Source organism: Talpa occidentalis, unplaced genomic scaffold, assembly GCF_014898055.3.
Source record: "Talpa occidentalis isolate TD23 unplaced genomic scaffold, MPIMG_talOcc4v2.1 talOcc4.15, whole genome shotgun sequence".
NCBI lineage: Eukaryota > Metazoa > Chordata > Mammalia > Eulipotyphla > Talpidae > Talpa > Talpa occidentalis.
In genome coordinates, this window is record NW_023601543.1 from 33072809 (window position 1) to 33094757 (window position 21949).

The window sequence follows — 21949 nt, forward strand, 5'->3', positions numbered from 1 at the left end:
TACTATTAAGCATAAAAATTAAGTGTCATTAAACATAGATTCACTTTACTGTAAATTGTATTCTATCAAAGCAAAATTTCTTTTTATAGCACACACAATGTGTGCATCCTCCAATGTTCTCTTACTCATCTCCCCGGGCTCTTAATCTTCTAGAAATTAGAGAAATAATTGTATGTAGTGCAAGAGCTGATAAATGAACGATGGTATCTAACCACCTCCTGAGTTTTGTAGTCGATGGAGAAAAAGTATTTCCTTGAGGTTTTAGGATTCAGAGTCCTGAGTGGGATCCACTTAAGAAACCAGGTTTACCTTGTCATAATGACGTACTACTTTTTTAATGCAATTTAAAATAGAAGGAGAACGAAAATCGGAAAAACCCTTGGCCCAGAATAGTGCAGACTTACAAAAGGTTGCGATTTGAGGAAGCCACCCCATTCTTTGTCTCCCAATCTTGCAAACCGCTAAGGATTTACTGTCTGAAGTTCTACCATTAGAAATTTGTTGTTGTTGTTGTTGAAAGAGTTAAATCTAAAGCACCCCAGATACTGGTAGAACTATTGACACAGTAGTGCGAATTTCTTTGTGGATTTCGAGGCTTAGCCAGATTCACCAATGGGACGGTGAGAAGAGCAGGCTGTGGGTGGGGTTGCGGGGAGGGGCGTGGAGGGCGGGGGGGTGCGTTGTAAACTTGCGGGGAGGAGGGCGGCGGACTATAGGGCGGCGAGTGCTTTTGAGGAAGGTCTCTAGAGAAGAACGCCGGGCAAAGTAGGGCGGGGGCTCCCCAAACCTGCAGCGCGGACCTGGGGGAGCCCCTGGTTTCGCCGCACCTGCCCGAGGCTAGCTGCCGGCGCGTAGCGAATCGAGGCGCCCTGCGCACCAGGAAGTGACTCCCCTACGGCTGCGATCCGGGCCCTTCCCTGGTCTTATTGTTTGCCCACTCAGGTTTGTAAACGGATTTATTGGTTACGAAAGTAAGGGGGGTAATTAGAGTCCGATTTAACACTTACTGTCCAGAAAACTGCTTATTGCACCAAACTGCCCACGGAGCAGGGGATCTGGAAGGCAGGGGGGAGGTGGGGACGGGGACGGGACCGACGCCGGCGGCTCAAGGTCGAGTTCCGCCCGCGGCCGCCGGTGCTCTGGCCTCTCCCTCGCGCCCCGGCCTCCCCGGCCCCGCCCGCGATCAGCGGTTGCCCTTTCTAGTGTTTCCTTCTGTGAACCCTCCCAACAGAACAACTCCCCTTCTCTCCAAGAAGGAGTAGTGGGGCTGGTGTAGGGGTCGAGTGCCGGGCCTGAGGGCTGCTCTCGGGCCGCCGCACTATACCTACTTGCCGGTTTGATTTAGCCAGGAACGGAGTCTGGGGCAGGCCCGCTGAAGGAAGGGTAAACAGGGAATGTAACCGTGACCCTGGCCCGGGAGATAACCTTTGGCCCCAGGGACGCCCTGACCCTGGGCGGCCTGCTCCATTATCTCCCACTTAAACTCTTAGCGGTGAAGCCGGTGGCTCTTCCAGCCCTGGAGACGGTCTTCTGGATCCTGGGCCCCTTTCAGATCCATTCCTGAGGCAGGTCTAGGTCGAAGTCACACGCTTTCCCTACCCCACCCCCACCCCCTTTTACCCAAGCATTTATTTAAAACAGAAAAAACGTAAAATTCTTTAAATAGTTTTGAAATTTTTTTTGGTACACAAATGCCCTCTATGACGTCAAGAAACGAAGAAACATAACTCACTTTGACTGGTGTTGCCATGCTGCCTTGACAAATAAGCACAAAAATTACTAACTGTGATAAAAGGCACTTTACCAGGAGAGATGACTGATGGCATCCTGAAATAGTAGGGTCCTATTTTAGGTCATAGCTGATCATTTAGAGGAAGAAACCTACGTGGATAAGGACCCTCCTGCTGGGGACAGGGAAAGTGAAGCAGTCTTCGTGGCAGTCACCAGTGACAGCACCCACACCCTCACCAAAAAAATGTCTAAAGGTTGTGAAATAGGGAGCTGGAATCAAATTCCTCAGCTCCCCTGTCCCTCCTCTGCCAGCCCCCAGCTGGGCCTGCAGCTTCCTTAATCATTCCCACTTTCTGCCAGCCTGAGGGACAGGGCCCTGCTGAGCCAGCAGCACTCCCTCCCTGCTGTATCTGGACTTCCTCAGTGCCCCCTTCCCTTCCAGCCTTTCTTTATTTATTCTTTGTCTCCTACCTCTTCACTCATTTCCTCTTTCAGGGTTCTGCTTTTTTCCATATCAAATACAGACATTTGTCTCACTTGGAGAGATGTCTATCACATGCCATACAGGTAGGACAGGGCTGGCCTTAAGCTCACCACAGTCCAGCAGATCCTAACACAAAAGATTTTTTTGACATGTGTTATTTTGTTTGGTATACTTTTTTTTTTAAGCGAAGTACCATTGTTTTACCTCCTGTTTTATATTTTGACAGTACAATATTTCTCCCCTCAGGTGTGGTCACTGTAGCTCTCCCGCCACCAAAGCACCCACAATCCTCTGCCATAGTCTGTCATGCCTCCCCCTTGTGAGTTGTTTTTGTAATTTCCCACATACATACATTATTACATCTGACCAGTGTTGCAGGTTGGACACATTGAGGCTTAAGGAGGTGACATGTTGCGAGTCAGAGAGTAAGGAAGGAAGAAGTCCTCTATTGGGAATGGGCCTCCCACCTCCAACTGCTCACACCTAGAGCACTTCACATATATGAGCTCTATTCAATTCTCTCCACAATCCTGAAAGGTAGGTGTTGTCAGTTCTATTTTTGTAGATGGTGACCCTGAGGTTCATAGCATTTAAGCAGCTTGCTCCAAGTGGGAAGCAGAGCTGGGATTAGAACGTGGCTCCAAAGCCCACTCCTGTGAGTTGGGTGGAGGCTGCTGTCATCAACACCTGAACTCTGGGCCAGCTGAAACTTATTCTGTTAGAAATTTGAAGTGTTCCTCAGGCCTTCATGCTGTGACAGTTCTTTTCCTTAGTACACTGTAAGCATACAAATTGGTGTATGAGCTAAATGGTAGCACCAATATCAGCATCCTTTAAGGTACCTATTGGCATACTAATTTCACAGAAGTAGAAGAAACCAGGGAGGAATCTCTGTTCATCAATCTATTACATACATTGGACTTTTAAATATATATCACTGTGAATTAAGGTGTGTCTAAACATTGGGATGAAATCTAAGGTAGAAGGCAAGACCAAAAATGTAATTTCACAGCAGTTCAGGAAGGTGTCTGGCCAAGTCGATTCGCATGTCTTAGGAATACAAAAAAATCACACACAGCAATGATCAGGGACCCTAAGGTAAAATATTTTTAGACAGTAGCACAGAGTCCTGTGTTGGAGCAAGAGGGATTCCTTCCTCTTTCCAAAATGAGGCCCTCCACCTATTCTAAGTCTTCCAGCTTTTGCCTCAGTTACTCCCCCTCTCCCTTCCTCCTGCTCCCATCCTTCTTCGATATTGCTGCTTCCACTCAGTCCCAGGGTCTTTGAGCCCATGGTGACAGTTAATCATGAACACGTACTGAGCCTTTTGCAGGTATTAGACATGATGCAAGAGCTTTACAAACATCATCTCTGTTAAATTTTCTGTGGAGTACTTTTTATTAATTACCTTTATTTAACTCTTACAACCACAATATGAGATAGGTACTATTATCATCTCTGTTTTACAGATGAAGAAAAAGGAAGGTCAGAAGGAATGATTAATTCGCCAGAGGCACCCAGCTAATAAGCGGAGCCAGGGAACTGCCCAGGTCTGCCTGACTCTAGGGGCCACACTCTCAATACCTCAAATCTTCATTTGTCCCTCTTGCTTGTCACTTCCCATTGCCTATTCCTCTTCTTTCTTTGGCTCCAGACTTACTGGCTGAGTCAGTGCCTTCCCGAAAGGCATCTCTCTTGGCCTCCAAGCTCCACCCTATCTTGGTCCTTCTGGGTTAACAACCATCTTCTTGGCTCTTCAAATATTGCCTTTTCTCAGGTTTTGTCAATGGCCTTTTGCTCCCCTCATTCCTCAAAGCTCTCTTGATCTTACAACTTGTGCTTCTTATAATAGACACTTGATCAAATCTCTAGTCCTGACTTCTCCGCTCATTTGTAGTACTGATTCTCTACGAACTTGGTGGATGTTTCCATTTGAGTATGTCCCTACCTTTTCAAACACATGCCTCAAAACATGAATTTGCTTTTTATCAACCTCCCTTTTTCATCTTTATGTCGCTACATAAAGCCTCCATCAAATTACTGTTGCCTTTGCAATAAAATCCATATTTTATTCAGGCAGTCAAGTTCTTCCAGCTATCGCTCTAATGTAACTTTTCAGTCTTACTGCCTCTATTCCTTGAAATGAACTGTCCACTTAGCCAGATTGATCTAGCCACTGTCCTGGGAACATCTCATTCACCTCCCTGCCATCCTTCAGACTTGGTGCAGGACTCACCTGCTCCGGGGAACCTTTCCTGAGCATTCATCAGGAATCAAGCATATCCTGTTCATTACTATCTTTTTTCCTTTATGTCTACACTTGATGATAACCTTTGAAATTCCACCCATGTCTAGTGGGGCACAGTGCCTTGCACGTAAAAAACACTAAATATTAGTTAATTAATTGGTTGTTGGGTAGGAGTGTAGACTATGCAGAGACCTGGATCATGGAAGTATATCTTGAGAGTTGAACTCTTTGCTGGAAGATGGAGACTATATTTTCCTTATCTTTTTATTTTGGGAGCCAAAGGCAGTATCTAGCATACAGTCATTCAGTTCTGCTCAGCAGTCCTGTGTCCACCCTGTGCCAGACACTGCGTCAGGTGCTGAGCTTCCATAAGCATTTGTAAATGAATGAGGGGTTTGGGAGTTATGCCTGTTTTCCAACTTCTCTTTGTCTGTCTTTCATGCAGGTGAATCATAGTGTTTCTGTGAATGACAGGCATTAAGAGAAGAGCCTGGTGCACAGCCTGAGATGTTTCCTCTCCAGGGTGGGTCTCTTCTCCAAACCAGGATTGCTTCCTTGATGTATCAGAAAAGCACCAGGTTGATCACAGCCTTTTTGGGCTCAGCATACAAGGGAAGCTTCATCCATGTGATAACCAAGAAGTGTCAACAAGAACAAAAAAGTCAGAAGAAACTGAGTCATCTTGGACCACCAAGTGAATCCTGGCAGGAAAGGTGAGGCCCGAACTGATGTCCTTAGCAAGTCCGAATCTCTGGACTGAATGAGATTCTATATTCCTGATGTAACTAACATGGCACTGAAAGGATTTGAGGACACTGAAGGTAGGATGCCCAGGGCAAACTTGAGACATCTGACGAGTGCTGGCAGATATGTTTTGGGATCACAGAAAATGTGCTTCTTGCCTTTAAGTGTGTTTTCAGAAAGGAGATAATAAACTGGGACTTTGTCTCTAAAATGTCCAGAGCAGGAATTCTGAAACTCAGGAACCTAGAGAGAGATTAGATGCATTAGAAATGAATAGTCCCATTGCAGCCTTGCAAACACAAATATACCTCATTTTATGCAGCAAATGTATTTTCTAAATCAAATTATACTTTAAAAGCATTAGGGAGGTGAGCTATTTAAAGGAACCCAACAGTGAAGTCTTTTGTAATATGATTAATTACCTCCTGATAAATCTGGATTTTTCTTATATTAGGTTTGCCCATCTGTTCTGCTTTGTTAAATAGACAGCACCAGAATGGGCTCTTCTCCCAGACTCTATCTCCCGAGGGGCATGAGGGTTAGGTCTTCTGAATGATAAGTAAAATGCTGGAGAAAATGGTGGCAGGAAGTACTTATGCAAAATAGGTGCTCAGTACATATTTATATAATGAATGAAGTGCCTGAATTATTTTATTCAAGGCTGGCTGATGTGGTGACACCACTTTGGAGGCTGAGCTATGAAGAACAACTGAAGGTAGGTGCCCAGCTTAAGCCCTTAGTCCTCCATTTCACCAGGTGAAAGGTGCTATCCTTATAGGAAGCTTGATTAGCTGCCTCTACCCAGATACCCCTACCCAGATGCCCCAGCAGGTCTTTAAACTCCATATGCTAATGAGTCTGAAAATTTTTTAAAGATTTATTTTTATTTATGTATGTAAAATATAAGAACTGGGGTGTAGGGGCCTCCCTAGTGGCACAAGGGGTTAAGCGTCAGCACTATGAAGCAATCTGCAGCTACTGCAGCACGAGTTCGATCCCAGGCCTGGGAGCTACCCACAAGGCACAGCAAACCTCTCCTGTCTCACCCACTGCTCCCCTCAGCAGTGTATTTCAGTCAGTCCCCCTGTTTTGCTCCCCACTCTGTCTCTGGTGAATCCTCTCACCCCCCTCCCACCTCTGGCCTGTACCCCAGTTCTTGTATACATAAATAAGTAAATCTTTAAAAAAAGAACTGAGGTGTAGGCCAGACGTGGGTGTCTCACCAGAGACAGAGAGGGGGGCAGGACAGGCAGATCTATTGAAATACACTGCTGAGGGGAGCAGGGGGAGAGACAGGAAAGGTCTGCTGCACCATGTGGGTTAGCTCCTTGGCTAGGGATCAAAGTCATGGTGTAGTGGTTGGTGATATAGCTTGATCGTACTGAGACTTTAACCCCTGCGCCACCAGGGAAGGCCCCCAAGTCTGCGAAATTTTAATTTCAGACCAGTTATGTGTTCTAAATTCTAGAGCCATATATCCAAATGCTTGTTTTCTTTCTTGCTTTTTGTGGCTCTTCTTATAGCTTTCTGTGTGTGAGTAGCAAGCGCTCTTGCTGCTTCATATAGAACTGCACCTTCTACCCTGGTAGCCACTAGCTGCATGTGGTTATTTAAATTGAAATGCAGTCGATTCGGCGATAATGCTTGTTTTGAAAACGGAAATTTGTTCCAATGGATTGACATATTAGGGAACAATTTGAACATAATGCAAATTTCACGTTTGCTTAGGAGTGATTTTGTCCTTGAGAAACACTGGATGAAAGAAAGAAACTGCACCCAGCTGAACTGAGCTGGATAAAAATACAGAAAATGAACAGGCACACACACCTCAAACATCTACCTGCTCATTCAGTTTGCTGTTTTGAGCTACACCCATTCACATCTGCTGCTAGAACGTTCTGTCCAACTCATGTAACCCTCCCTTTACTCCCTCGTGATTACTCATAAGTAGACAGCCACATCCATAAGCAAGCTTCAGGTCTTTGTCAGGGGAAAGTGCTATCCTTACCAAAGTTTTTGTTTCTTAACCACTTAATCTGTATAAAACTGTACTACTCAAAGTCCACAGTTTACATTAAGATTTACATTTCATTAAGATTTGAGTGAATATGATGTGTCAGTGTAAGTTCAATAGTTGTACGAATGTACCACTCTGGTGGGGATGTTGTTAGCGAGGGGATGTTGTATGCGTGTGTGGGGCAAGGATTTGTAAGAAATCTCTGTACATTGCACTTGATTTTTCTGTGCATCTAAAACTGCTCCAAAAATTAAGTCATTTGAAAAATCACACAAAAACAAATAAAAAATCTGCGACTCTGTTTTTGAGGCTATTACTCCTGTGAATAATGATAGCATAGGAAATACATATCCAGCATTCTGCCTTGATCATTTTCCTCTGCATTAAATTATTTAAGTGAAAAAAAAAAAAAACCTACTACCCTTTTCATTAGGTTCCTATCTTTTCTGAGTTTGTTACTCATATAATTTGGGAATGTGTGTGCCCTATCACCCTTTTCCCAGGAGCCCTGTGATTTCTTTGGTGCGGCTTTGCAGTGTGGTGAAGGAATGCAGATGTTGTTTTATAGCTGTGCTAACTCTGTAAGTTATTAACATTAAATAAGATGAAAAATTCAGTTCCTCAGTCGCCACAGCCACATTCAAGTGCTCTGTAGCCACATGTGGCTAGTAGCCGCCATGTTGCAGAGAACATCACACTGACACAGAACATTTCCATTATCTCAGCAAGTGCTGCTGGGCATCCCTGACATATAGCTTGTATGTTCACTAGCAAAGGTCAGATGAAGTGATGAGCTTACACAGGAGCTCATTCTTGGATTCCTTACCTGCTAGACCACAATCCAAGAATCTGTTGGACAATCTTTGCATACCCTGTTTGTTTCCTACTCTTTGAGGTGATACTGTAAAAGTAGTTTGCTACATTGCTGATTTTCTTTTGCAGGTGAAATTTGAAGCTCAGAAGAAGACTTTACAAAGGCTGGAGTCTTACCTCCAAATGCATTATGCAGTCAATGTGACCACAGATGCCCCCAGATCCCAGGGGCTCTGTTGTCTTCTCCATCCCATTATACCTTCTGTAAGCACCGCCCCCCCCCAGCCTTTATTTGCTATGTGTTCTTAATAGCTAAGTCATGAACATGCATCATTGTCTTGTTTACTGTTTACTGTCACCTTGAATGGTAGGCAGTCATTTCTCAGATGAAGATATGGAGGCTCAGAGAGATAAAGTAATTTAATTTGCCCAAGACTTCACATATAGAAAATGCCAGAGCAGATTCACACTAAGGTCTATCTGACCCGTTTCTTAGCTACTACACTACTACCTTTTTAGGAAGATTACAGACTTTGGAAATCGTCTAATGAGGCTTCAGAGAGGCAGAATTTAATTTATGGCTGAGGTTGGCAAACTATGGTCCCTAGACCAAATCTGTACTATCACTTATTTTATAAAGTTTTATTGGAACACACTGAACTCATTCTTTTATGGATTGTCTGTGGCTGCTTTTGCACTCCCACTGGCAGAGGCGAGTCCTTGCACAGAAACCATATGGCCTTCAAAGCCTAAAATAATTTACTCTCTGGCCACTTACTGAGAAAGTTTGCTTCCTCCTGCTTTATAGTAAGATGGTACCTTCTTCCTACTGTGTAATGTCTTGATCTTTACCTCCAAGGACTTTCACATATGCCAGACCTCCCAAGCAAGCACCATTTATTTGTCCTCATCCAGTCAACATTTTTACTCTCCTTATGTTCTTGTCCTACATGGTTTCATTTGACTTGTCCCTCTTCTGCCCTTCTGCCTTTTCCAGCCTGTCATCAATGGTTACCGAAATAAGTCTACCTTCTCTGTGAACAGAGGTCCAGATGGCAATCCAAAGACTGTGGGATACTACCTGGGAACTTGGAGAGGTGAGCTGAAGGCCATGACTAGTAGCAGTAACAAACCAAGAACTACGAGAATGGGGAGGGGTGCAGAGGATAGTGTCCATGGGAATGGAGAGGAGTGGAAAATACAGGAAAATAAAGGAGAAGATTGGATGGGAAGTCTTTATGCAGAGTATGATCACAGGGTTAATTCTGGAGACCTTTATGTGGTTAGTCATTGTAACATAGTGTTAGGGATCATAACCCTCGCCCTTTCTTCCTTTAAAAGCCTTATGCCTGAGCCCTAGTAAGCACTTAGTAAATATTGTTCTGCTGTGCTCTTTGATCATCATTGTTGTTGTCACCATTTTGTCCGTACTGGGAGTGGTTCTCCTTATTAGAGAGTTGCCTTTTTTATTTCTATTTCATATCCTCAGATCCCTCACAACTAGAACTTTTCTATGATAAATAAGCCTTAGAAGAATTTTTAGGGGAGGTGAGTGCTGATGAGAGAAATCTCGGTAGCATATATTTTTTTTTTTTTCGGTAGCATATTGCTAAAACTTAGTTCTAGTGTCCATTCCCAAATTCCATTCCTGAACTTTCCATTTGCCCATTTCCAATAAATCCACTTGAAACACCATCATTTTATATTAGTCACACTGTTTAATATCCATATGCCTTAAACTCCAGTTCATTAGGGCAGACGCTTTGGCTTTTTTCCCCCCTGTGTGCTGAACTGAATGGAGTATATGACGTCAGTGTTCTATTATTCAGTAACAGAAAAACAAAACCCATTATATTTTATTTCCTTCTTAAAATCTGAACCGAAAGCAGGCATTGTCATATTGTGCATTTGTGGCAGAAAGAAAATATTGAGGACTAGCTCCATTATGAGCAACCTTTTTAGTGCACAGAGCAGGAAACAGGTTTCCTCCAAAAAATGATCTTGAACTTGAATTAGGTATTTAGCTTCTTCATGTCTGCCCGTGTCTGTTTGAAAGAGGGAATCTGAGTGACCAGATATTTTTTAAATAATGTTTTAGGAAGAATAACCTCTTAGGAAGCAAGCCATATACATCAAAATCTTTTTCTTTCCATAGACCGAAACATTGTCTGTGTGCAGTCTAGTCATCTGAAAAACATTCCTGAGAAACACAATCAAGTGGCACAGGTAACAAGGAGCCAAAGGCTGACTGAGATGACCCAGGCATTGCTGTCTATGACAGCAGCATCCCTGACGTTTTAATAATAGAGCTGCTTTCAGTGGCAGAGGGGAGGAGGGCTCTGTTCAGAAAGCATACCTCTGAACGTGGAGAGAATATTACTAGTGTTTCATTTCAGGGGGGATGGAGAGGAGGAGGGAGAATTGCGGCCCTTGTTGGAAATGTCAGGCATCAGAGGAATTTAATGGAAGAGAAGTATTAGGAAAGAGAGGTACTGATAAGGGCAGTATAGCAAGTGGCAAGTGCCTGAAATACTTGATTTGAAAGGCTAGTATTTCGGCAGAACAGGACTGGGAAATATGGTGAGAGATGGAGTGGTGGTAAGGCATCTAGAGCATGAGTTTGGCCTCTGAGGCAGCTTTCTATTCTTCTACTGCACACGTCTACCGCTTGTTGGGTGGCTACTGTGTGGCAGGCAGTGTGCTAAGTGCTTTGGATCCAGTGGTGACTCAGACATGGTGCTGCCCTTGTGGAATTTAGAGGAAGAAAAGCAAAAGCCTTACTCGTGAGAATTGAACAGGACTCCCAACTGACACCCTTGTTCCTTGTTCATTCTTACTGCCACCTGCTCTCCTAATCATTCAGATTTCTGATACTTGGTTGATGCCTTATGATAGGACAAAACCTCCAAGTTCCCCCCTCTAGCACACAGCTTCCAGGATCATTCGCCAGAAATCTTCCTACATGGCCCTCATCATCTTCTGCCATCCTCTTCAGTCACTATTTGTTCTAAACTCTTCTCAGTTTTCCTACCCTATCACCTTTAAGCCCTTGCACTTAGCGCATGACTGTGCCTGCTTCTTTGTTGGAAAGTTAAGGCCATCAGATGAAAACTCCCTTAGCCACTTCTGCCACCATCTACCGATTTCACTGAAATCTTATCCCTCCCTCCCTCCTAGCTCAGTGAAAGAGGTGATTGCCACCCCTCCTCCCACCATCCAAGACTATATCCTTCCAGTTTGGACTCATTGCCTCCCTCCCTAGGAAACTTGTTCCTTCATTACACACTCTTTCTCTTGTTTCTTTACTTCTTTCCCACCTCCCCATCCCTGTCGGCTCTGTTGTTTTCAGTCCAAAACCATATAAAATATCTTCCATCTTTGAAAAAAATCTGATGGTTCTTGCTTCTGCCCCCAACACTCTATGGAAATTGATTTGGCCAAAGTCATCCATGACCTCCATTTTGCCAAATCCACCGGAAACTTTCTGTCCTTAACTTACTCAACTTTTCTCTGCCTGTGGTACACTTACTATTCTTATTTCACCACGTAAAACACTGTCTTTATTTGGTGTCTATGATATTCTCTAATCAATTTCCTCCCATTTCCCTGGCTATTTCTTCATCTTTTTCATGGTATCTTTTCCTTGTCTTCTTTCCTTCCAACTCAGTGTTGTGTCTCCCAGGACTGTTCCTGGACTTTTTTAATAACTTCATGGAAGGTTACACCCAACAATAAGGACTCCTAAACTTTATATTTGCATTCTGGCTCTCTCTTGAGCTTTGGAAGATGCATTTCGAAAAGTCTACTGAGCACCCTTAGCTAGCTCTCCTGGATAGTTCTGCAATTCAGCATTGCCCTTGATCAAGATTTCTCAGCCTACATAATATTGACATTTTGGGTTGGGTAAATTTTTGTTGTGTGGGGCTGTTAGATGCATTATAGAGTGTTCACCAGCCTCCCTGACTTCTATCCACTAGATGCCATTAAACCAAAATGTGTCCAGACATTGCCAGATAAATCTTGGGGTGGGAATGGGGGACACAATAGCCCTCAATTAAGAACCACTGTCCTAAACTAAACTTATCCTCTTCCCTTTCCAAATGTGCTTTTTCCCCTCACCTTAGTCAATGGTACCATGACATATTAGAAACACTTGACATTCTAGATTTCTCCTTCACAATCCCCCCTTTCCTCAACAGCCATATCTAATCAATCTCCAACTCCTGTTTTTGTTTTCTAAAAAATCTCTTGAATCCACCTTCTTCTGTTTCCAGGATGGACATGGTGCAGGTTTTCTATGATCCAGCAGACCGGGTAAAGGAGGAGTCAGAGTCCTCAGTGGTTTTTTGCAGGTTTTTATTGGGATTACCAGGTACACGGCAGGCAGGGGCACTGGGGGACCGGTAGGCTGGCAGGCCTCCCAGCCCCCAGCAGGTCTTCACTCTATCTGGGCTCTCCGGCCTTCTCTCTCGGCTTCTGTTCGTTCTCGGCTTCTCTTTCGGCTTCTGCTGGTGTCGCCGTGACGCCGCCCTTAAAAGCCCACTCAGCCCAGGTGAATCCCATCTACCCATGCCGACAGCTCATTCCAGGTGCCTGCCATCAGGCATGCATTCAGGACCGCAGGGATCCATCATCCATCCCAATGGCAGGAGGGCAGAAAAGCCTGACATTTCTCCTTACTGTACAGTCCACCCCCTCAGGGTTTTCTGCCATAAAGTCTTCATATATACAATTTTCTTAGCAAACATAAACAATGCAGCCATGGCCCACAAAAGCAAATACATCACAATATAACAACAAAATACAACAGAACACAAATACGTCCAGGCAGGGCACCAACCTAGTGGCAAAAGACAATTATTGGTACCAGCAGATGAGCCACCACATCTGCTGCTGAAGGCACTGCTCATACGAGGGAGGGGAACCACTCACGGCATCTACTGTAACACACCAGGAGCCGTCAGGCTTCCTGGCCTTCTCTGGCTGTGGTCTCGGCTACAAGGCACACACAGCATCCACCCCCAGGATGCACTAGCTCTGGGATTGGCAATTTTATTCTGTTGGGGGTAATCGCCAACCCTCAGGGTTTCTGTCTGCAGTCGCTCCAACACTCGGCCTTCATAGCCACCCATGCGACTCGCAGACCCCTGCACTCAGGCCAACCCACTGCACAAGCACATGGGTTGGGGATCCTTGGATCCAAACTCTGCATTTGGCTTGGGCTCCTCCCCAAGCCACGTTCCCCACCCGTCCCCCAAGGACTGGTTCCTCAGCTCCTCACCCTCACTCGACAACGAGCAGGGCATCACCCACAGGTGATTTTATGAGACTCACTGTCCTTCCTCAGCTTACTTGGTGTTTAACAGCCACTCAGGGCTTCCCAAACTTAGCATCAGCACCAGCTTTTGCCTTCTCAGTTGGCTTTTCTCCTCTGCCTAGCTGCTGGGCATAACAGGCTGCTTTTGGCCATCAAGGCCCACCGGCCACCCCCAGATTCTCAAAAAAACATAACCTGCCAAGGTCCTTCTCCCTCTGGCGGGATTATCAGTCCAAGTCCATTAGTCCAAGTCTGTTGGCCTCTCCTTGCATCAGCACTGGTGAGCTCCGAATCGTGGTTCTCTCTTCCGATGATTCTTGCTGCCTCAGGGGTCTTTGGCTGGTCCTCTCAGGCGTCTCTTCCTCCTCCTCCAGGCGAGGTCTTATCCCATAGCTCCCGGAACTTGTCCACCTTCTGTGCCGCCATGACTCTCCAGCGCGGTCACAGGCTCAGTCTGCTATTCCTTAGTCCCTACAGGTCTTCGGAGGGCTCCATACCCATCTGCATGGATCATCTTGCTGACTTACGCCAATTGTACAGGCAGGATGGACACGGTGCAGCTTTTCTATGATCCAGCAGACCGGGTAAAGGAGGAGTCAGAGTCCTCAGTGGTTTTTTGCAGGCTTTTATTAGGATTTTCCCGGTACACAGCAGGCAGGGGCGCTGGGGGGCCGGTAGGCTGGCAGGCCTCCCAGCCCCCAGCAGGTCTTCACTCTATCTGGGCTCTCTGGCCTTCTCTCTTGGCTTCTGTTCGTTCTCGGCTTCTCTTTCGGCTTCTGCTGGCGTCACCGTGATGCCGCCCTTAAAAGCCCACTCTCAGCCCAGGTGAATCCCATCTACCTATGCCCACACCCTATTCCAGGTGCCCGCCATCAGGCATGCATTCAGGACCGCAAGAATCCATTATCCATCCTGATGGCAGGAGGGCGGAAAAGCCTGACATTTCTCCCTACCGTACACACCACCATCATCACCATCACTGTAGTCCACGCTACCATCTTCTCGGCCGGAACCACTGCAGTAGTCTCCAAACTGCTCTTGCTGATCCCCACCCTGTACCTTGGTATATTCATTTCACTGCAGCCAAAGGCGTCCTTAAAATGTGAATAAGATCATCCTTCAAATTCTAAGGTGTTGCCCAGTAGCTTTTAGAATAAAAGTTAAATTCCTTCCCTCTGCAATTAAGGATCTTCATGATAGGTCCTCTAGCCTCATCTTCTGCATATCCTCACCTGCTTCCCTCTTTGTATTCATATTGAACTAGACTTACCCTGCCTGTCCATCTTACTCCTGCCTGAGGATGCCCTCTGTCTAGAATGCACCCAATCTTCTTCACCTGGCTTCTGTGTATGCGCCTAAGATTCATTTCAAGCGTCAGACCCTGGAGAAAACCTTCTCTAACTCCCTGAACTGGTTGGGGATTGTCCTCTGTACTCCTGTGGCTTCTCTCCCGTTGTAGCGCCTGTCATCCCAGACCGCATAGTTCAGTGCTGGCGCTTCCCACATGAGACTGTGAGGTAGCAGCTGTGCATTATTTAGCTCTGTAACCTAGCACTTAACACAGATCCATTTGTTCCTCAAATGTTCAGTGAATGATTACCTCTTTGCAATGTTTATCCAAGTTTCTAGCCCTTCCAGCTTTGGGTAGGCAAATTTCTACCCTCCACATCTATCCAGACAAATTCCTCCTTTTGTAAAAGGCATGCAAGATCTAAAATCCAATCAAGTAGGTAATAATAACAGCACCTTACATATATAGAGAGGGCACTGACTGTTCTCAGTTTTTTCATACCTTCATGTCCCTTTCTCTGTTACTAGTACTGACATTCTATTCCATTAAGATGACAGGCTAGGCGGGTCTCCCCGGTGGTGCAGCAGTTAAGCGCTGGGTTGCAAGGCTGCCCACAGCCTCTGCAGTGCTGGTTCGATCCCCGGCCACTGGGTGAGGGTCCCACATGGCGCAGCAGACCTCTCCTGCTGCGCCTGCTGCTCCCCTCAGCAGTGTGTTTCGTCAGTCTGCCTGTTCTGTTCCCTGCTCTGGCTCTGGTGAATTCTCTCACCCTCCTGAGCTTCTGACTGTACCCAGTGCTTATAAAAATAAATAAATAAATCTTAAAAAAAAAAAAGATGATAGGATAGGGGCCTCCCTGGTGGCACAGGTGGTTGAGCATCGCACTGTGAAGCTGTCCGCAGCCTCTGCAGCATGGGTTCGATCCCGGCTGGCCAGGGAGAATCCCACATGGCGCAGCAGACCTCTCCTGTCTCGCCTGCTGCTCCCCTCAGCAGTGTATTTCAGTAGATCTGCCTGATCTGTTCCCCGCTTTGTCTCTGGTGGATCCTCTCACCCTCCCGCACATCTGGCCTGTACCCCAGTTCTTGTATAAATAAATAAATCTTTAAAAAAAGATGATAGGATAACCTACTCTGCCCCAATTTGAGGTTTAAATATCTACTCTCGAGGCTTGAGTAAAAATGAGAATTTTATGGGAGTTGTCAGCTGGAGTGCCAAGATATAGGAAGAGATCTTTAAATATTATCCAAGAAATACAAATACTTAGTTGTAAAAGTCAAATAGTGCTAAAAACTTAGTAAAGAAAAATGGTAGTCCTCTGCCGCCCCTCCTCTCTTGAACCTTGCTCCCCAGAAACAATAACACTTATTTGTCCTGGTGTTCCATATTTCTAAATAGATTGACATATCTTGACTTATCAAATGTACATATTATATGTCAACTTCCACTTAGGATATATAAGAACATTTCCCTCTTACTTTGTTTCCCTTCCCAGACTATCCATCTCCTCATATATTTAAAGCATCATTTTTGGTTAAATTAATATTTAATATTTATATTTTTATAATGATAATCACTGCTGAGCCAAGTAGATGTACTAAGATGTCATTTCATTTATTATACATATTTCTTTCATTTTATATTATGGAAAATTACAAATATCTCAAAGTAGAGAATAGAATAATAAGCCCCATGTACCCATTACCCAAACTCAACAACCGTCAATGTCTGACCAATCTTGTTTTATCTATACTCTCACCTCCTTTCCACCAACCCCTTTGGATTAGTTTGGGCAAATCCCACAAATTGCATCATATAAAATGTAAATATGTCAGTGTGAACCCTAAAAGAAGGGACTTAATTTTTAAAACATATTCATTCCATTATCACACCTAGAAATAAACATTTCTCCCTTCATATCACCACGTATCCAATAAATGATCAGAACTGATGTCAATTTATCTCATAATGATTTGATTTTTATACTTGGTTTGTTCAAACCAGAATTCAGACAAGATGTTCAGTTTGCATTTGATTAACATGTTTTTCATGTTAAGTACCCTTACCTCTTAATTATTTTGCCTTTGCAACTTATTTTTTTATTTTTTAAGATTTATTTTATTTATTAATACATACAAGAGGTGGGGTGTAGGCCATTTGGAGCATTATTGGTGCCCTAGTGGTAGGCGAAATACTGTAACATACATCTGAAGAGGTGTGAATTTATCCCCATAAATCATACACAGCACTGTAAGCCAGTGTTAACCTCAAAAAAAAGCTACAAAAACAAAATTTATGGATTAAAACCAAAGTTTCTCATCAGCTTTCACCAACTGGTTTTAGCAACCATTGATGATCATTGCCTAGCTTTGTTGCTTCAGGAGGGCTGGCTGTGTGGTGGATTCTGTGTTGCCCATGCCTTTCTTTATTACCTGAGCTTCTTCTAAAAATAACTTTCCCTTACAACTATCAATATTTGGTTACTCTGAGGCACTCATACAAGAAAAGCAGAGTAAATCCTTAATTCTTTCACTTTCCTCAAAAGATGGTAATTGGGCCTCCTTGGTGGCGCAGGGGTTAAAATCTCAACACTATCAAGCTATCATCAGCCACTGTGGCCTGAGTTCAATCCTAGCCAGGGAGCTGACCCACATGGCACAGCAGACCTCTCCTGTCTTGCCCGCTGCTCCCTTCAGCAGCGTATTTCAGTCAGTCTGCCTTTTCGGCTCTCTGCTCTGTCTCTGGTGAATCCTCTCATTTCCCACAACTCTGGCCTACACCCCAGTTCTTGTATGCATAAATAAATAAAAATAAATCTTAAAAAAAGTGGTGAGTTAAATTTGTTCGTTTTGCTATTATAACCTTAACTCATGGATTTTTTGACATACATGATATGTTTCAATCCATGCAGATACGTTATTTTTGTCACTCAAATTGTTCCATTTTTGGCCAATTGAACTGCTTTCCATTGCTTCAGAGCCCTAGCTGACCCTGATAGTTCTAGAATGGTAAGATATTTCTAGCACTATCAATTCATTTTCTGCATGAGACCTGAACTTAGTCATTTTCGAGGAATTTTGTTCTCTTCTAGTGGAGAATGGTATTTGGAGGCCATGGTATGAGTGTGAGAGGGGTTTGCTTACACTGGATTGGTCATATGTCAAGCCCTTTTTAGTGGAACTAGAAAATATTTTCTTTTTAAGAGAAAATATGAATTTGTAGCGGTATATCCAAATCAAATTTTGAGTTACAGTTTACTTAAAATCATTTGATTTTATGTTTTTTATCCTGCCTCTTACAATGAAAATTTGAATCGTGACAGCATTAATGTAATTATATATTTTATTCTAATATGTTATTGTAATTATATAATATATATGTATTATAGAATTTCTGAAAAACAGTACTGATATTACTACTAATGATTACTGAAAAGATCTCAGGATTTCTGTTCAGTTCTTTCTTTTTGTCAAATTATTGTACCTTCTGAAATAATTCCTTTTTTTGTAATTAAGCCACTAATGTGATACTTGATACATAGTTCCTTTTTTTCATTTTGCTTGCTTTCAAATTTTAAGGATTGATTTTTTTCTTTTTCATTTCGATTTGATTTTGTTATATCATTTTGTGAAATAGTTGCTTGATTCCAAAGTCAAATCTACAAAATAAAGGTACATTCAGAGAGGTCTAGCTTTCACATTGGACCTTTCTACCCAGGTCCCTCCTTCCCATGGGTAATGATATTTATTCATTTTGCTTATTAAAAAATAAATGGAAGGAAACTTGCATCCTCCCCTTTTCTTAGCTAAAAGGTAGCTCAGTATAGACACTCTTCTGCATCACCTTTTTTTCCCCACATAGTAACATGCTGCTTTTTTTCATAGCTGTATAGTCCTATGTAGTATGCTGATTTCACAACTTTTGGTTTGACATGAATGTATACCTCATTTTTCTAATTGCTTAGCCTCTTATGAACCTACTGTTGATTATTTCCCCCACATGCTCTAAGACCTCTGTCAAACATTAATCAATATTCCCCATGAGCTAAGAGTTGAGTTCATTTTTTTTGCCCCAAATATCTTTTAGTTTTTTTTTTAATTTTTATTTATTTTTGAGGGCAGTTATTACTTAATGGGAACAGAGTTTCAGTTTTGCAAGGTGAAAACTTCTAGAGGCAGGTGGTGGTCACGTTTGTGTAGCAATTGTAAATGTACTTAGGGACACTGAGCTGTACAGTAAAAAATGGTTAAAATGGAAAAAAGTAAACCAACCCAAGAGACTAAGCCCTGAGCACAAGTGTAGAGGGTGGAGCAGGTTGAAACTGGTCCCTGAGGAAGGCAGAGTAGCGCCCCCCAGTGCTGGCTAGTCCTAATTTCCAGATGTGCATCACCACACCCCACCCACCCCATGAGCATCCATATCCCTTTATGATATACCATTGAGCTCCCTCCCCACTGTATTCCCACCCTTCCCTTTTCCCTTCTAGTGTCCTCAATTCTACAGTCATTTCTAGACTTTGTCTTGGTTTAGTTCTGTCAGTTCCTCAGTCCCTTTGTTTTGTTTCTTTCTTCCACAGATGAGTGAAATCATCTGATATTTGGCTTTCTCCTTCTGGCTTATTTCACTTAGCACAACCCGTCCAGTTCAATCCATGTTGCAAAGGGCAGGAATTCATCTTTTTTTAATAGCTGAATGGTATTCCATCATGACCATGTACCAGATCTTCTTAATGGAGACATTTTTGGTTGGAGACAGTTTTGGAGATGACTGAGCAGTACTGCTAGCATGTAGTGAGCAGAGGCCAAGGGTGTTTTTCAACATTCCACAATGAATGAGACAGCCTCCTCCAACAAAGAATGATCTGGCCACGGATGTCAATAGTATTCTGGCTGAAAAAACCCTGGAATTAAGACTTAAAGGAAGTGAGGGTGCCAGCCATGCGTAAGTCTGAGGGAGCAGCATTCTAGACTGAGAACAGACACTGTAAAAGATAGAAATGTGGCAAGCTTTTGGGAGGAACTGAAAGTAGGCCCAGATGAAGAGGACTTTTGGAGGTAAATGGTTAATGGGGGTCATGTCAGGTAGTACCTCTGGTCTGTACCCCAGTTATTGTATGCATAAATAAATAAATCTAAAAAAAGTTTCTTCCTCTTATAAGTCCACTGGTCAGATTGGACTGGGTCCCACCCTAAGGACCTTATTTTAAGTTAATTGTCTCTTTAAAGACCTTATGTCCAAATACGGTTACATTCTGAGGTACTAGGGGTTAAAGCTTAAACATGAATTGTCATCCAGCAGAAATAACTAGCTGTTGAACTTGTTCGTTTTCCCTCTGTAATGTTACTGTTTTCTTCCTAGTGCTATGAAGTACTCCTTCGACAGTCCCCAATGGAGCCCTGCCTTCAGTTTCATGAAGGTGGGTACTGGCGTGAGCTCACAGTGCGAACCAATAGCCAAGGGCACACAATGGCCATCATCACTTTCCATCCCCAGCAATTAAGGCAGGTGAGACCCACAGGCTGCTAAGGGGCAGCTTCTGTAGCCATCCTTACTACTCCTGTGCTGTGATTGTTTTGGGGAAGTTTCAGAGCAGAGAGCAGAAACTACACATAATATATTTGTGTGTGTCATCAATTAGGGTTGAGGGTAAGGAGAAGATGGCCAGGATACTCTTTAACCATGCTGTTAGCATAGTCAAACTGTAGGTGCAGGCTGGATTACCAAATTACCCTGTGAGGACTCAGAGTATTTTCACTAGAACTTTGCCCATGGAAATAGTAGGAACTTTGCCCATGGAAATCAGTGGGTGTTCTACTGAACCCAAATGCCATTAGAAACCAGAATATAGCCAGAGTTTCATAACCCAAATACTACTTTAGATTTGTAATGCAGTTAAGCTTTCAAACATTCCCATGTGAAAACATTCCTAATCTTAGATGATCATCTCAACCAATGTGTGACGTAGGCAGAAGATGGCGAGGTATTGTCACCCCCCGTTCCACAGATGAGCATGTGGAGGCATAGAAATACCCAAGGTAAAGAGCAGGTAAATAGCCAAGTTAGGACTTGAGCCCAGGTCGTTTTTAACTCTATAGCTTCAACTTAGTTTACTCTGGTATAGCCATGTCTCAAACTAATATTCAGGGTCTCTTAGTGATATAAGAATCTTAAAATGTTCTGAATGCAAAGGAAGGACTTAGTTGTTTTAGTGCTGATAGTTTTGTGTCCCAGGAAACCCCTGCATCCCAGGCACACGAAGATGGCAACCATCTTGGTTTAGAAAACCAATAGCTTAGACATGAAAATCAGCTGCCCCCTCAAAAAAACCATGCTCAAGTTTTGCTGCCAGGAAGTAGATTTAAAAAAAAAAAGGGGGCCTCCCTGGTGGCGCAGCGGTTGAGCTCTGGGTTGCGAAGCTGACCACAGCCTCTGCAGCTCCGGTTCAATCCCTGGCCACCGGATGAGGGTCCCACATGGCGCGCAGACCCCTCCTGCCGCTCGCTGCTCCCCTCAGCAGTGTATTTCGTCAATCTGTTCTGCTCTCCGCTCTGGCTCTGGTGAATTCTCTCACCCTTCCGCGCTTCTGACTGTGCCCAGTGCTTGTATAAATAAATAAATAAATAAATCTTTAAAAAAAAATGAACATTTCTATTTCCAGTTTCTCATCATAAACCTTTCTTCTCTAGGAACCACTGCATCTTATTATAGAATTCCAGAACATATAAAGAATTTCTTAAAATTTACTCTTAAGTGACCAATTCATGTTCCTCGTGTTTTTGTAATGATATCTGACAGTTTTTTTGCTATGTTAGTGGTTTTTCTTGAACCTTTTTAGAGTCTGAGCACTTTGATTAATTCATGTCACCAAATATGAAATCTGATATAAGGTATCATGTACATTTCACTGCTTCAGAGATGTTTTCTGCACTTTTCCCCCAACCTTCAGTGAGATGGCTGCAAGAAAGATCTGTTTCCTAAGAAAGATCTGATATTTCATGGAATAAAGAATGTCCTTAATGATCATTAATTATTTAGAGCGATGTAATTTATTGCTTTTTTCTTACTAAAGTATGGTCAAAAACAAAACAAAAATTGAGTTACCAGGATTATTTTCTTCCAGGGTCTCTCCTTTTTCCTGGGATTCAAATCTTGTGAGTGGTGTTGGAGTGGATGGTTGGGATATTTGAAGTGAAGACATTTGAAAGGAATTAAAAGGAATTGAATTGCTTCTTCTTGATGGGACAAAAGCTTAGTTTAGCTCCCATTTTCTTTTTCTTTTTTTTAAAATTTATTTATTTATTTAT

The 21949-nt window shown here is 43.4% G+C and overlaps 1 protein-coding gene across 2 annotated transcripts in view; it reads left to right on the forward strand.

Moving 5' to 3' along the window:
• The first annotated feature begins 709 nt into the window (after positions 1–709).
• TRMT2B (tRNA methyltransferase 2 homolog B) overlaps positions 710–21949 on the forward strand; it is a 33106-nt gene continuing 11866 nt past the window's right edge. For both annotated transcript variants that reach the window (XM_037512207.1, XM_037512208.1), the window contains exons 1-7: positions 710–942; positions 4909–5176; positions 5868–5922; positions 8167–8301; positions 9035–9134; positions 10193–10263; positions 20004–20150. In XM_037512207.1, coding sequence (XP_037368104.1) covers positions 4971–5176; positions 5868–5922; positions 8167–8301; positions 9035–9134; positions 10193–10263; positions 20004–20150 — 714 coding nt within the window. In that variant the 5' untranslated portion in view covers positions 710–942; positions 4909–4970. The remainder of the gene's footprint in view (positions 943–4908; positions 5177–5867; positions 5923–8166; positions 8302–9034; positions 9135–10192; positions 10264–20003; positions 20151–21949) is intronic.